The sequence below is a fragment of the Somniosus microcephalus genome, chromosome 24 (genome assembly GCF_052327205.1).
Source record: "Somniosus microcephalus isolate GS21.2 chromosome 24, FLI_Smic_1.0, whole genome shotgun sequence".
Lineage (NCBI taxonomy): Eukaryota > Metazoa > Chordata > Chondrichthyes > Squaliformes > Somniosidae > Somniosus > Somniosus microcephalus.
The window spans coordinates 59,285,796-59,299,381 of NC_141010.1; the positions used below are offsets into that span (position 1 = coordinate 59,285,796).

The 13,586-nt window shown below is 50.4% G+C and overlaps 1 protein-coding gene across 1 annotated transcript in view; it reads right to left on the bottom strand.

Annotated features, from left to right (window-relative positions):
* Positions 1–1,431: 1,431 nt before the first annotated feature.
* gfap (glial fibrillary acidic protein) overlaps positions 1,432–13,586 on the bottom strand; it is a 75,806-nt gene continuing 63,651 nt past the window's right edge. Inside the window, exons 7-10 of the mRNA XM_085966643.1 lie at positions 12,566–12,786; positions 8,471–8,514; positions 6,204–6,289; positions 1,432–5,173 (exon numbers count right to left, since the gene is read on the bottom strand). Coding sequence (XP_085822769.1) covers positions 5,132–5,173; positions 6,204–6,289; positions 8,471–8,514; positions 12,566–12,786 — 393 coding nt within the window. The 3' untranslated portion in view covers positions 1,432–5,131. The remainder of the gene's footprint in view (positions 5,174–6,203; positions 6,290–8,470; positions 8,515–12,565; positions 12,787–13,586) is intronic.

Genomic DNA, 13,586 nt, shown 5'->3' on the forward strand with positions numbered 1-13,586 from the left:
GCCAAGTTCCTCCTTGAACACATTCTCATGTTCACTCAACACTTCTTGCAAAGTCAACTGTTTGCCCTCATCTATTTGATTTACTGCTCCCCAGTCTAATTTTAGTTCTTTTATCCAGCCCCGACCTAACAGGTTTGGTCCGGTACCCGATACTATAACTACAGGTAACTGTTTCACTGTGTCCCTGTGCTGCACAGTCACATTAGCTGCACCTACTGTCGCTACTCATTCACCTGTATGTGTTTTAAGATGCAGAGAGCAAGACTTTAACTCTGGAACTTTTGCACGGTTCCACAACTTTGAGTACTTTGCCTTGTTCATTATGGTTACACCGCACCCTGTATCAACTTCAAAGTTCACCTTAGAGTCATTTACTATCAGTTGCAATGTGATAGGAGCCACTTTTGGAATGCTCTCTAACATGCTATACATTATGAACATGTCCTCTTCTTCCTCAGCTCCCCCGCTGATGTGGTGTGCTCCATGTTTTTTCACTTCTCTCCCTTGGTTTTGCTTTCCTCCCCCTTTTGGTTTGGGTTCCTCCACAGGTGATTTTGCCCTGCATGCTCGTTTAATGTGTCATTGTTTCCCACACTTGTGGCACTTTTCCTCCAGAAACCAGCATTCACTCACCAGGTGATTGCCCTTGCATCTATAACATGCCTTCACATGCTCACGTTATGGTTTCTGACGCACGTTTAACTTGTGCACAATAACCTGACCTGCAACTTGCTTAGCATTAGCCCTGTCTGAACCCTGTATTTCTTTTACATCTCGGTTCGCTGTCTCTATGGCTTGAGCAAGTTCCAAAGCTTTTTCATAAGTAAGCCCAGTCTCAGATAATAATATACGCTGCATTTGGTCATCCATTATTCCGCAAACTAGCCTATCTCTCAGCATTTCCTTCAGGTTGTTTCCATAATTGCAATCTTGTGCCAATTTACGCAACACCGCTACATAGTCCATTGCACTCTCTTCCTCTTTTCTGTTCCTTGAATTAAACTTGAACCGCTATACAATCTCACTAGGCTTGGGGTTGAAATGTTCTTTGAGCAAGGCCACTAATTCAACAATTAATTTGTCTCCAGGCTTTTCAGGACTGAGCAGATTCTTCATCAAACTGTAGGTTTGGCTTCCCACCGAACTAAGCAGAATGGCTTTCCTTTTTCTGGCTTCATTTATTTCATTTGCTTCGAAGAAATAACCCAACACTTCACAGTATTCCTCCCAGGTTTGTGCTCGAATATCAAAAGCGGAGACCGTTCCTACCGTGGCAGCCATGCTTCCGTCCAATTTGCAGCTAACTTTAGCTCGTGAGTTTGTTCTTTAAAAGTCCCGGCAGACTTCACTTTTTCATGCAGTGTCCTTTTACCTCATCGCCAAATGTGATAAATCCATGTAGTGAAGCAAGAACTCGAAGAGGCGAGACAGTAGAATTAGTCTGTATACTTTATTAACAACCTCGTAGCAAACATACAGGCCTGCATCCTGCATCCTGGCATTCCGCCTTTGCTGACCTTGACAGGAAGCAACCCCCTGACCTTAACTAGTGGCAGCACTAGCTACAGCACCACCTGATGGATAACCTTAATCATAACATTCCAGATTACTATAGTGAGACTGGAACTAGGGGGCATAATGTTAGAATAAGGGGCTGCCCTTTCAAAACTGAGATGAGGAGAAACTTCTTCACTCAGAGGGTGGTAAATCTATGGAATTTGCTACCTCAGAGAGCTGTGGAATACGGAGATCGACAGTTTCCTAGCTGATAAGGGAATTAGGGGTTACGGGGAGAGGGCAGGGAAGTGGACGCGAGTCTAGGTTCGGATCAGCCATGATCCTATTGAATGGCGGAGCAGGCCTGAGGGGCCATATGGCCTACTCCTGCTCCTACTTCTTATGTTCTTATCAGCCATGATCGCATTGAATGGTGGAGCAGGCTCGAGGGGCCGAATGGCCTACTCCTGCTCCTATCTTCTATGTTTCTATGTTTCTAATTCAAAAGACCCACTACCACCTTCTCAGGGCAATGAGGGATGGGCAATAAATGCCAGTCTTGCCAGCAACACCCACATCCAGAAAGTGAATGAAAAGTAATCCCTCTAGTAAGATGGTCTCACATCCTCAGATCCAAATTACACCTACTTTTGCCTGAAGAACTCAAAAACTCAACTGATTTAAAATCTTTTTATTGTTACCTTTGCATTAGAAAAGCAATCAGTCTTTTAGACAGAGGTGGTGAGCACAAAGGACAGGTACAAAGGGTCTCCATACTGGAAGCTGTTAGAATGTTACTGGCAACACGCAGGTTCAGGAAAATAATTCTCCCATTGTTTTAGTTAAAACAGGTGCCATCAATTTCAGACATCAATCAATCTGAACAGGAGACACATTTGTTAGAATCAAATCTGTTCTATTCTTTCTGCTGTTCCTGGAGATAGGCACTGTGCAAACCGGCACTGGATGGTGAGGGGTGCTGGGTTGGTTAATCCCACTGTTTAAACATAGCAATTTGGCATCCTGGGTTTGGTGATAGACCTCCACTTCTGGGTCAAAATCAAAAGTTAATGGTCCACAGTAATCAGAAAGGAACATAGGGAGTGTTTCCTCACTCTGTGTACAGGGTATTGGAGGGACATTGCCTCACTCTGTGTACAGGGTATTGGAGGAACATTGCCTCACTGTGTACAGGGTATTGGAGGGACATTGTCTCACTCTGTGTATGGGGTATTGGAGGGACATTGCCTCACTGTGTACAGGGTATTGGAGGGACATTGCCCCAGTCTCTGTGTACAGGGTATTGGAGGAACATTGCCTCACTCTGTGTACAGGGTATTGGAGGGGCACGGTGGCATAGTGGTTAGCACTGTTGCCTCACAGCGCCAGGGGCCCGGGTTCAAATCTGGCTTCGGGCGACTGTCTGTGTGGAGTTTGCACATTCTCCCTGTGTCTGCGTGGGTTTCCTCCGGGTGCTCCGGTTTCCTCCCACAGTCCAAAGATGTGCGGGTTAGGTTGATTTGGCTATGATAAATTGACCCTTAGTGTTAGGGGATTAAATACGTGGGGTTACGGGGATAGGGTGGGATATGTGTCGGTGCAGGCTCGATGAGCCGAAATGGCCTCTATCTGCACTGTGGGGGGATTCTGTGATTCTGTGACATTGCCTCACTCTGTACAGGGTATTGGAGGGACATTGCCCCACTCTGTGTACAGGGTATTGGAGGGACATTGCCCCACTCTGTGTACAGGGTATTGGAGGGACATTGCCTCACTCTGTGTACAGGGTATTGGAGGGACATTGTCTTACTCTCTGTGTACAGGGTATTGGAGGGACATTGTCTCACTCTGTGTGTACAGGGTATTGAGGGACATTGTCTCACTCTGTGTGTACAGGGTATTGGAGGGACATTGTCTTACTCTCTGTGTACAGGGTATTGGAGGGACATTGTCTCACTCTGTGTGTACAGGGTATTGAGGGACATTGTCTTACTCTCTGTGTACAGGGTATTGGAGGGACATTGCCCCACTCTGTGTACAGGGTATTGGAGGGACATTGTCTCACTCTGTGTGTACAGGGTATTGAGGGATATTGTCTTACTCTCTGTGTACAGGGTATTGGAGGGACATTGCCTTACTCTGTGTACAGGGTATTGGAGGGACATTGTCTCACTCTGTGTGTACAGGGTATTGGAGGGACATTGCTTTACTCTGTGTACAGGGTATTGGAGGGACATTGTCTCACTCTGTGTACAGGGTATTGAGGGACATTGTCTTACTCTCTGTGTACAGGGTATTGGAGGGACATTGTCTCACTCTGTGTACAGGGTATTGGAGGGACATTGTCTCACTCTGTGTGTACAGGGTATTGGGGGACATTGTCTTACTCTCTGTGAACAGGGTATTGGAGGGACATTGCCTTACTCTGTGTGTACAGGGTATTGGAGGGACATTGTCTTACTCTCTGTGTACAGGGTATTGGAGGGACATTGTCTCACTCTGTGTACAGGGTATTGGAGGGACATTGCCTTACTCTGTGTGTACAGGGTATTGGAGGGACATTGTCTTACTCTGTGTGTATAGGGTATTGAGGGACATTGTCTTACTCTCTGTGTACAAGGTATTGGAGGGACATTGCCTTACTCTGTGTGTACAGGGTATTGGAGGGACATTGTCTCACTCTGTGTGTACAGGGTATTGAGGGACATTGCCCCACTCTGTGTACAGGGTATTGGAGGGACATTGCCTTACTCTGTGTGTACAGGGTATTGGAGGGACATTGCCCCACTCTGTGTACAGGGTATTGGAGGGACATTGCCCCAGTCTCTGTGTACAGGGTGTGGAGGAACATTGCCTCACTGTGTACAGGGTATTGGAGGGACATTGCCCCAGTCTCTGTGTACAGGGTATTGGAGGGGCATTGCCCCACTCTGTGTACAGGGTATTGGAGGGACATTGCCCCAGTCTCTGTGTACAGGGTATTGGAGGGACATTGCCCCACTCTGTGTACAGGGTATTGGAGGGACATTGCCCCAGTCTCTGTGTACAGGGTATTGGAGGGACATTGCCCCACTCTGTGTACAGGGTATTGGAGGGACATTGCCCCACTCTGTGTACAGGGTATTGGAGGGACATTGCCCCACTCTGTGTACAGGGTATTGGAGGGACATTGTCTTACTCTCTGTGTACAGGGATGTTGGGGTTGAAGGGCCATGTGTCGTTTCTCATTCTTAAATCAAATTCAAAGTAATGCCAGAAGAGAGCACAACAATCATGGAAATAGGGCTGTCTCCAGTTAATAGGGACGAAAAGTAACTATCAAAAATCTTACTGTTACAGTACAAGAAGAGCTCAACCCAAACCAACCCAAGTCAAGTCGGGCAACCCCAGTGTAGTTATAAATACAGCACAATTCAGTTTTAGGCTTGAGCTTGTTAAATGCGATTCTGGATGAAGCTACATCCACTTTCACTGTGTCGATGTGTGTCACACAATCCCAGGATTCCACTTCCTTCCTCCCCCCGACCTACTCCAAAAATGGCTACAGCAGTCTACTCTAGATCTGCTAGCGGGCTACTGAAGTGGGGTCTCCACACTGAGCTGCTGCTCGCTCCGCTGGGCCAGGACCACCCCCTTATGGCAGTTCCTTGCGTTCTGCATTGGACTCGCTGATTACCTGTGGGTAGAAAAGAAAAAAAAATCAGGGGATGAAATATCTGAAGTGGATCTTGTTAAAACCTCCTCAGATGTATGGATTTCAATTTGATCTCAACAGTTGTATTTTTAACAAGAAAAATGTATTTTAACCCTAAAAAAAAAACTCAAGATGAAGCCATGATGACAGAGAGAACGGCCATGGCCTTACACCCTGACACACCAACCAGTGAGTTTTCTCGATCTCACCCACGCCACACAGGGGGACACCCTGCCATGGCCAGGGAGTACCTGAGGGTCATCGCCATCTTGGCCCAGTTTGTGCAGCTGGGGACATTCTGAGGGAGTGCTGCACTGCCAGAGGTGCCGTACTTCAGATGAGATGCTAAACCGAGGCCCTGTTTGCCCTCCCAAGTGGGCGTAAAATATCCCAAGGCCATTATTGGAAGAAGAGCGGGGGAGTTCTCCCCGGTGACCCCCCGGTGACCTGGCCAATATTTAATCCGCAACCAACATCATTAAAATGTAATTATCTGGTCATTTATCACATTGCTGTTTGTGGGAGCTTGATGTGTGCAAATTGGCTGCTGCATTTCCTACATTACAACAGTGACTCCACTTCAAAAGGACTTCATTGGCAGTCAAGTGCTTTGGGACGTCGTGAGCTTATGAAAGGCGCTGGAGAAATGCAAGTCTTTTCTTTTAATTTTGCTTTAGAGATTTTGTTGTTACTGAGGTAATTTCTGGGCACAATAGGAGTTGGGGACGACAAGCCATGTCTGTTTTTCTGGGTGAAGGTCAACCCAATACACGAAGAAGCGTGTGTGAGTGTCAGAGCCCATGCCAGGCAGTGCCAGGCTCACCACTGGACACGATTGAGATTGGTGACTGGCGGTATCAGGTTCGGAGTTGGCACTGGCTAATATCGGAGCCAGCACTGGGCATGGGTGGGGCACAATGCCAATCAGTGCCAGTGGTACCAGGCAGAGTGTGCACAGATTGCATCGCTCCCATACTAACTGAACGGTGTGATGTTCCCTTTGATCACACACCTGTCCATCCCTGGTCTCCACCGTTTTAATCAGAATATTCCTCCTTGCTTGAATGTCTGGGGAGCCTTTCGATTCCAGGTTTGTCTCTGCGGGAACAGTAAGCACAGGTCATTAAATTGCAGTACACCAGTCCAGATTGAGACAACAAATGTGCGCCAGGGGCCTTCTCAGGGGTGGGGGAGGGAATCATAATCGTGAGCAGGAGCTGGGAGAAATGTTCGGGGGGGTCAATTGTTTCTCAGCTCCCTCACTGATAAATTACATCAGGCAAGGCCACAATGAGGAGTACAGAGTGACACAACAGATCTCACTGCAACATCACTGCATTACTGACAGTGTAGAGGGAGCTTTACTCTGTATCTAACCCGTGCTGTACCTGCCCTGGGAGTGTTTGATGGGACAGTGTAGAGGGAGCTTTACTCTGTATCTAACCCGTGCTGTACCTGCCCTGGGAGTGTTTGTTGGGACAGTGTAGAGGGAGCTTTACTCTGTATCTAACCCGTGCTGTACCTGCCCTGGGAGTGTTTGATGGGACAGTGTAGAGGGAGCTTTACTCTTTATCTAATCCGTGCTGTACCTGCCCTGGGAGTGATTGATGGGACAGTGTAGAGGGAGCTTTACTCTGTATCTAACCCGTGCTGTACCTGCCCTGGGAGTGATTGATGGGACAGTGTAGAGGGAGCTTTACTCTGTATCTAACCCGTGCTGTACCTGCCCTGGGAGTGATTGATGGGATAGTGTAGAGGGAGCTTTACTCTGTATCTAACCTGTGCTGTACCTGCCCTGGAAGTGTTTGATGGGACAGTGTGGAGGGAGCTTTACTCTGTATCTAACCCGTGCTGTACCTGCCCTGGGAGTGTTTGATGGGACAGTGTAGAGGGAGCTTTACTCTGTATGTAACCCGTGCTGTACCTGACCTGGGAGTATTTGATGGGACGGTGTAGAGGGAGCTTTACTCTGTATCTAACCCGTGCTGTACCTGCCCTGGGAGTGATTGATGGGACAGTGTAGAGGGAGCTTTACTCTGTATCTAACCCGTGCTGTACATGACCTGGGAGTATTTGATGGGACGGTGTAGAGGGAGCTTTACTGATGGGACAGTGTAGAGGGAGCTTTACTCTGTATCTAACCCGTGCTGTACCTGTCCTGGACAGCAAGCAATCTGGAAAACTGCAGATTGCTTGTCTACAGTATCAATTACCCAGCACCTGGGGTTAGGGAGGGATCCTTGCACCTGAATGTGACCCAGTATCTTCTGAGGCAATGTTAGCTGAGGACAGGCCACAATGCCTCCCAGAGTTAAATAGCTTGCGGGCACTCACTGACAACTGGTTATTTAGGCGGGATCCCTCCGAAGAGCAAGCAGCTTAGGACTGACACCCAGCGGGACCCAGCCCCTTCAGCAGAGGAGGAGGGGCGGAGACTGGGCTCTTAGCCAATCAGGGTGAGGGGATCAACTCTGAAACACAGCAGCTCGGGAGTTGATCTGTTTACAGGGGCCGGAGAGCTGTCTGAGCTTTGCAGCTATTGGTCTATCCTTATCCAATAGAAATGTTGGAGAATTTCCCTGCTGTTCATCATCCGCCATCGTCCCAGCGCTGCACAATGATTCAATAATGCTGTCCTTTTACTTCCACCTCCGTAACATCGCCCAGCTCGCCCCCCCCCGTCCCACCGCCTCAGCCCGTCTGCTGCTGAAACCCTCTAACATGCTTTTGTTGCCTCTAAGGTTGACTATTCCGACGCTCGCCTGGCTGGCCGCCCACCTTGCACCCTCTGTAAACTTCAGCTCATCCAAACTCTGCTGCCCGTGTCCTAACTCGCACCAAGTCCCGTTGACCCATCACCCCTGTGCTTGCTGACCTATACTGGCCCCCGATTTTAAAATTCTCTTGTTTTCAAATCCCTCCATGGCCTCGCCCCTCCCTATCTCTGTAACCTCCTCCAGCCCTACAGCCCTCCGAGATCTCTCCGTTCTTCCAGTTCTGGCCTCCTGTGCATCCTGACTTCCTTCGCCCTATCATTAGCGGCCGTGCCGTCAACTGTCTAAGCCCTAAGCGCTGGAATTCCCTCCCTAAACCTCTCCGCCTCTCTACCTCGCTCTCCTCATTTAAGATGCTCCTCAAACCCTAACTCTTTGATCAACCTGTCCTTATGGGGCTCGATGCCAAACGTTGTCCGATAATGTTCCTGGGAAGCACCTTGGGACGTTTTACTATGTTAAAGGCACTGTATAAATGCAAGTTGTTGTTGTTGTCCACACTTACCTCGGATGTGCAGTGAGGAGAAGCTCTGGACAGGCATTGAAATTCTGCAACCAAACAAACATCCAATAAATATTCAGACTGTCAGAACAACTCCTCCGTCGCTGCAGAGCTCATTCAGGTCAGACAGACATCTGCCAGAGCTTTACAGGGCTGTGGGTAGTGAGGGGGCACCGGGCCAGGGGGCTGGGGGAAAGGGTGAGGGTCAGAGGGGAGCGATAGCAAAAGTCAAAGTGGATCTCATAGGTTTTTAAAGGTGGAGAGCGGGAAGTTGGAACATCAATTAGTGGGGGTGGTGGAGGAGTCCCACAGAGCAGGAGCAAGGCTACGGGAGTGTACTGGTTATGTTACTGGGCTAATAATCCAGGGAACGTGTGTGCAAATCCCACCATGTGATCATTCAGTCCAAAACACATCTGGAAATAGAAATGTGGTTTCAGTAAGGGTGACCATGAAGCTCTCGGATTGTCATAAAAACCCAACTGGTTCACGAATGTCCTTTAGGGAAGGACACCTGTCGAAGAGGATGAACTTAGCTTTGCCAAAGGTTGCTTTGGGTCATCCAGATCTGACCGTCAATGGATAGGCAGTTGGACATGGTGGCAACAGCCATGGGATCGGTGAGGCAGTGCCGGACATCATTAGCAAAATGTGGAAGTTGATCCTGTTCTAGAGACCAAGGGGGTAACATGTGTTGGAATTATTCTGGATATTTTCCTTGGGTTCACTGCCTCAGACTGTTCCTGTAGGTGAGTCCCCAGTCCCTATGACCCAGAGTGCACTATTATCTCGGTCATTTTCAGAGGTCAAACAGAAAACCCTCGTCACCGTGCTTTGGTTTACTGGTTACATCCCACGCCCTCATGGGATCTTCCTTGACTTCGGAAGGCAGTAGAATAAACACTTCACGAGACCGTGGCCCAGGCTATAAACAGGTTTATTAAACAATACATGGATAAGGTGAAAGAGGCAATGACGCACAGTAGATTTATGTAGTTAATGAAAGTCCTTGAATATTCATCTTAATGTAGCAGCGTGTTGCTGACCCGCCACACAAAGTCTCTCTGCCTGTGTCTCTCCGATAGATTCAGATGGACTGGCCAATATAAGATGGGCAGAGAAAAACCTTAAAGAAAAAGATTGGGAGAAAATAAAGTGAAATATGTGTCAGCTGGGAGTGGAGCCGGGAAAGAGCTGTACCACAGAGATGGGTGTGGAGGAGAGAGCTTCGAAGACAATGGAATGGCTGATAGTGTCTAAGGCAGCAGAGAGGCAGAGGAGAATGGGGATTAACAGTGAGCTGCAATCACAGTCACGTGAGATGTCACTGACGATGTTGGCCAGCACAGTTTCCATGTTATGGGTGGGCCAGATGACTGATTGGAGGGCTTTGAATAAGGAGGGCAGCAAGAGGTGGGAATGTAGTTGCTGCAGGAGTTTAGAAAAATGTAGGGATCGAGCTGGAGGACAGGGATGATGTTGATGATAATGGGACTGAGTAAAGGAAGAGTAAAGGAGATTTTCCCAGGGCAGGTACAGCACGGGTTAGATACAGAGTAAAGCTCCCTCTACACTGTCCCATCAAACACTCCCAGGGCAGGTACAGCACGGGGTTAGATACAGAGTAAAGCTCCCTCTACACTGTCCCATCAAACACTCCCAGGGCAGGTACAGCACGGGGTTAGATACAGAGTAAAGCTCCCTCTACACTCACCCATCAAACACTCCCAGGGCAGGTACAGCACGGGGTTAGATACAGAGTAAAGCTCCCTCTACACTGTCCCATCAAACACTCCCAGGGCAGGTACAGCACGGGGTTAGATACAGAGTAAAGCTCCCTCTACACTGTCCCATCAAACACTCCCAGGGCAGGTACAGCACGGGGTTAGATACAGAGTAAAGCTCCCTCTACACTGTCCCATCAAACACTCCCAGGGCAGGTACAGCACGGGGTTAGATACAGAGTAAAGCTCCCTCTACACTCACCCATCAAACACTCCCAGGGCAGGTACAGCACGGGGTTAGATACAGAGTAAAGCTCCCTCTACACTGTCCCATCAAACACTCCCAGGGCAGGTACAGCACGGGGTTAGATACAGAGTAAAGCTCCCTCTACACTCACCCATCAAACACTCCCAGGGCAGGTACAGCACGGGGTTAGATACAGAGTAAAGCTCCCTCTACACTGTCCCATCAAACACTCCCAGGGCAGGTACAGCACAGGTTAGATACAGAGAAAAGCTCCCTCTACACTGTCCCATCAAACACTCCCAGGGCAATTACAGCACAAGACGGAGATGTGTGGTTGCGGGACATGGTGAGACGGAGGGTTGACCAGTGTAAAAAAAAAATGGGCCGGCTTGTTGGGCCTGGTGTACTTTTCCTGTAACTAAAATGCTGTTCTTAAAATTATCCGGAGCTCAGGAATCATAAAGTGTGTAACATTGAATTAGTAGGGGCCTGGGATAACCAGCAGACAGGGGGGCCTGGGATAACCAGCAGACAGAGGGGCCTGGGATAACCAGCAGACAGACGGGCCTGGGATAACCAGCAGACAGGGGGGCCTGGGATAACCAGCAGACAGAGGGGCCTGGGATAACCAGCAGACAGAGGGGCCTGGGATAACCAGTAGACAGAGGGGCCTGGGATAACCAGTAGACAGAGGGGCCTGGGATAACCAGTAGACAGAGGGGCCTGGGATAACCAGCAGACAGAGGGGCCTGGGATAACCAGCAGACAGAGGGGCCTGGGATAACCAGTAGACAGAGGAGCCTGGGATAACCAGCAGACAGAGGGGCCTGGGATAACCAGCTGACAGAGGGGCCTGGGATAACCAGCAGAGAGAGGGGTCTGGGGTAACCAGCAGGGAGAGGGGCCTGGGATAACCAGCAGGGAGAGGGGCTTGTGATAGCCAGCAGACAGAGGGGCCTGGGATAACCAGCAGACAGAGGGGCCTGGGATAACCAGCAGGGAGAGGGGCTTGGGATAACCAGCAGGGAGAGGGGCTTGGGATAACCAGCAGGGAGAGGGGCTTAGGATAACCAGCAGACAGAGGGGCCTGGGATAACCAGCAGACAGGGGGACCTGGGATAACCAGCAGACAGAGGGGCCTGGGATAACCAGCAGGGAGAGGGGCTTTGGATAACCAGCAGACAGGGGGACCTGGGATAACCAGCAGAGAGGGGGACCTGGGATAACCAGCAGACAGAGGGGCCTGGGATAACCAGCAGGGAGAGGGGCTTGGGATAACTAGCAGACAGAGGGGACTGGGATAACCAGCAGACAGAGGGTCCTGGGATAACCAGCAGACAGAGGGGCCTGGGATAACCAGCAGACAGAGGGGCCTGGGATAACCAGCAGGCAGAGGGGCCTGTGATAACCAGCCGACAGAGGGGCCTGGGATAACCAGCAGAGAGAGGGGTCTGGGGTAACCAGCAGGGAGAGGGGCCTGGGATAACCAGCAGGGAGAGGGGCTTGTGATAGCCAGCAGACAGAGGGGCCTGGGATAACCAGCAGACAGGGGGACCTGGGATAACCAGCAGACAGAGGGGCCTGGGATAACCAGCAGACAGAGGGGCCTGGGATAACCAGCAGACAGAGGGGCCTGGGATAACCAGCTGACAGAGGGGCCTGGGATAACCAGCAGAGAGAGGGGTCTGGGGTAACCAGCAGGGAGAGGGGCCTGGGATAACCAGCAGGGAGAGGGGCTTGTGATAGCCAGCAGACAGAGGGGCCTGGGATAACCAGCAGACAGAGGGGCCTGCGATAACCAGCAGACAGAGGGACCTGGGATAACCAGCAGACAGAGGGGCCTGGGATAACCAGCAGACAGAGGGGCCTGCGATAACCAGCAGACAGAGGGGCCTGGGATAACCAGCAGACAGAGGGGCCTGGGATAACCAGCAGACAGAGGGGCCTGCGATAACCAGCAGACAGAGGGGCTTGGGATAACCAGCAGACAGAAGGGCCTGGGATAACCAGCAGACAGAGGGGCCTGCGATAACCAGCAGACAGAGGGGCCTGGGATACAGGAGAAATTGGTGTGTTTCAGCTGAGCGGTCTGGCTCTCGGTAAAGTCCGGTGTCGGAAAGCCCTTACCTGCTCTCCTCTCCCTCCAGCAGTTTCCTGTAGGTGGCAATCTCGATGTCCAGGGCCAGCTTGACGTTGAGCAAGTCCTGATAAGCCTGCAGGTGACGGGCCATCTCCTCCTTCAGGTTCTGGATGTCAAGCTCCATGTGGTTAACGGTCTCCTGGTAATTACTCGTCTCGAAATTGAAGCGCTCCTCCATCTCGCGCAACTGGCGCTCCAGCGACTCGTTCTGTCAGAGAACAGAGATGTGAGCTTCACCAGGACAGTGCCAGGGATCGCACCCAGGATCGCAGCAACAGGCTCAGGGAATCGGAAGTCTCAAAATCTGTTTTTACAAAATTTTACCAATTTACCTCCCCACCCCATTCCCTCCCTTCCTTTCCGGAAAGTTCCGGCACGTGCTAGGACACGGTCCCTCAGACACTCACCCAAGCGACCACTCCTCAACTGTTGAATTGAGACAAGTGAGTGTTGGTGAGGCATTCAACCGAGAATGGCATCGCAGCTGAGCTTAATCCTGTCCACACCTGTGCCCATACATGTGCACTTTCCAGGAGAGGGAACCCTGAGTGGCTTTCCCTCCCTGATCCAGGAGCTCGAAGGCCACTTATACTCCAGGTTGAGATCATCCAACCAGCACGGACTGGTGACCGAACTTGGGACTTTGTGGCCCGCACAGCTTTACCAACACAGCCACCAGGGGTGGGCTTGGCATTCTGAGGCTGCCAATAGAGCAGCCAGTGATTCCCCTTCCCCGATATCTGGAGGTCGCTCACTCAGCCCAGTCCGTGCCTTGTAGCAGCTGCAAGCCCTCTGTACAGGGTCATCTGTGGATCTCTACACTCCCTCCCCATATCAAGATCCCCAAAGTCGCACATTGGGACTTCTGGAGGTGACGTGGAGCCTGCGATGAAAGGGCTTCCTGTTTCAAACTCCTCAGCTAGCGCATTTCATACACATTCCAAACTGAACAGAGGGGATGGCTCCATATGATTACACAGAAATGACATCTGTTTCATTTCAATTCTT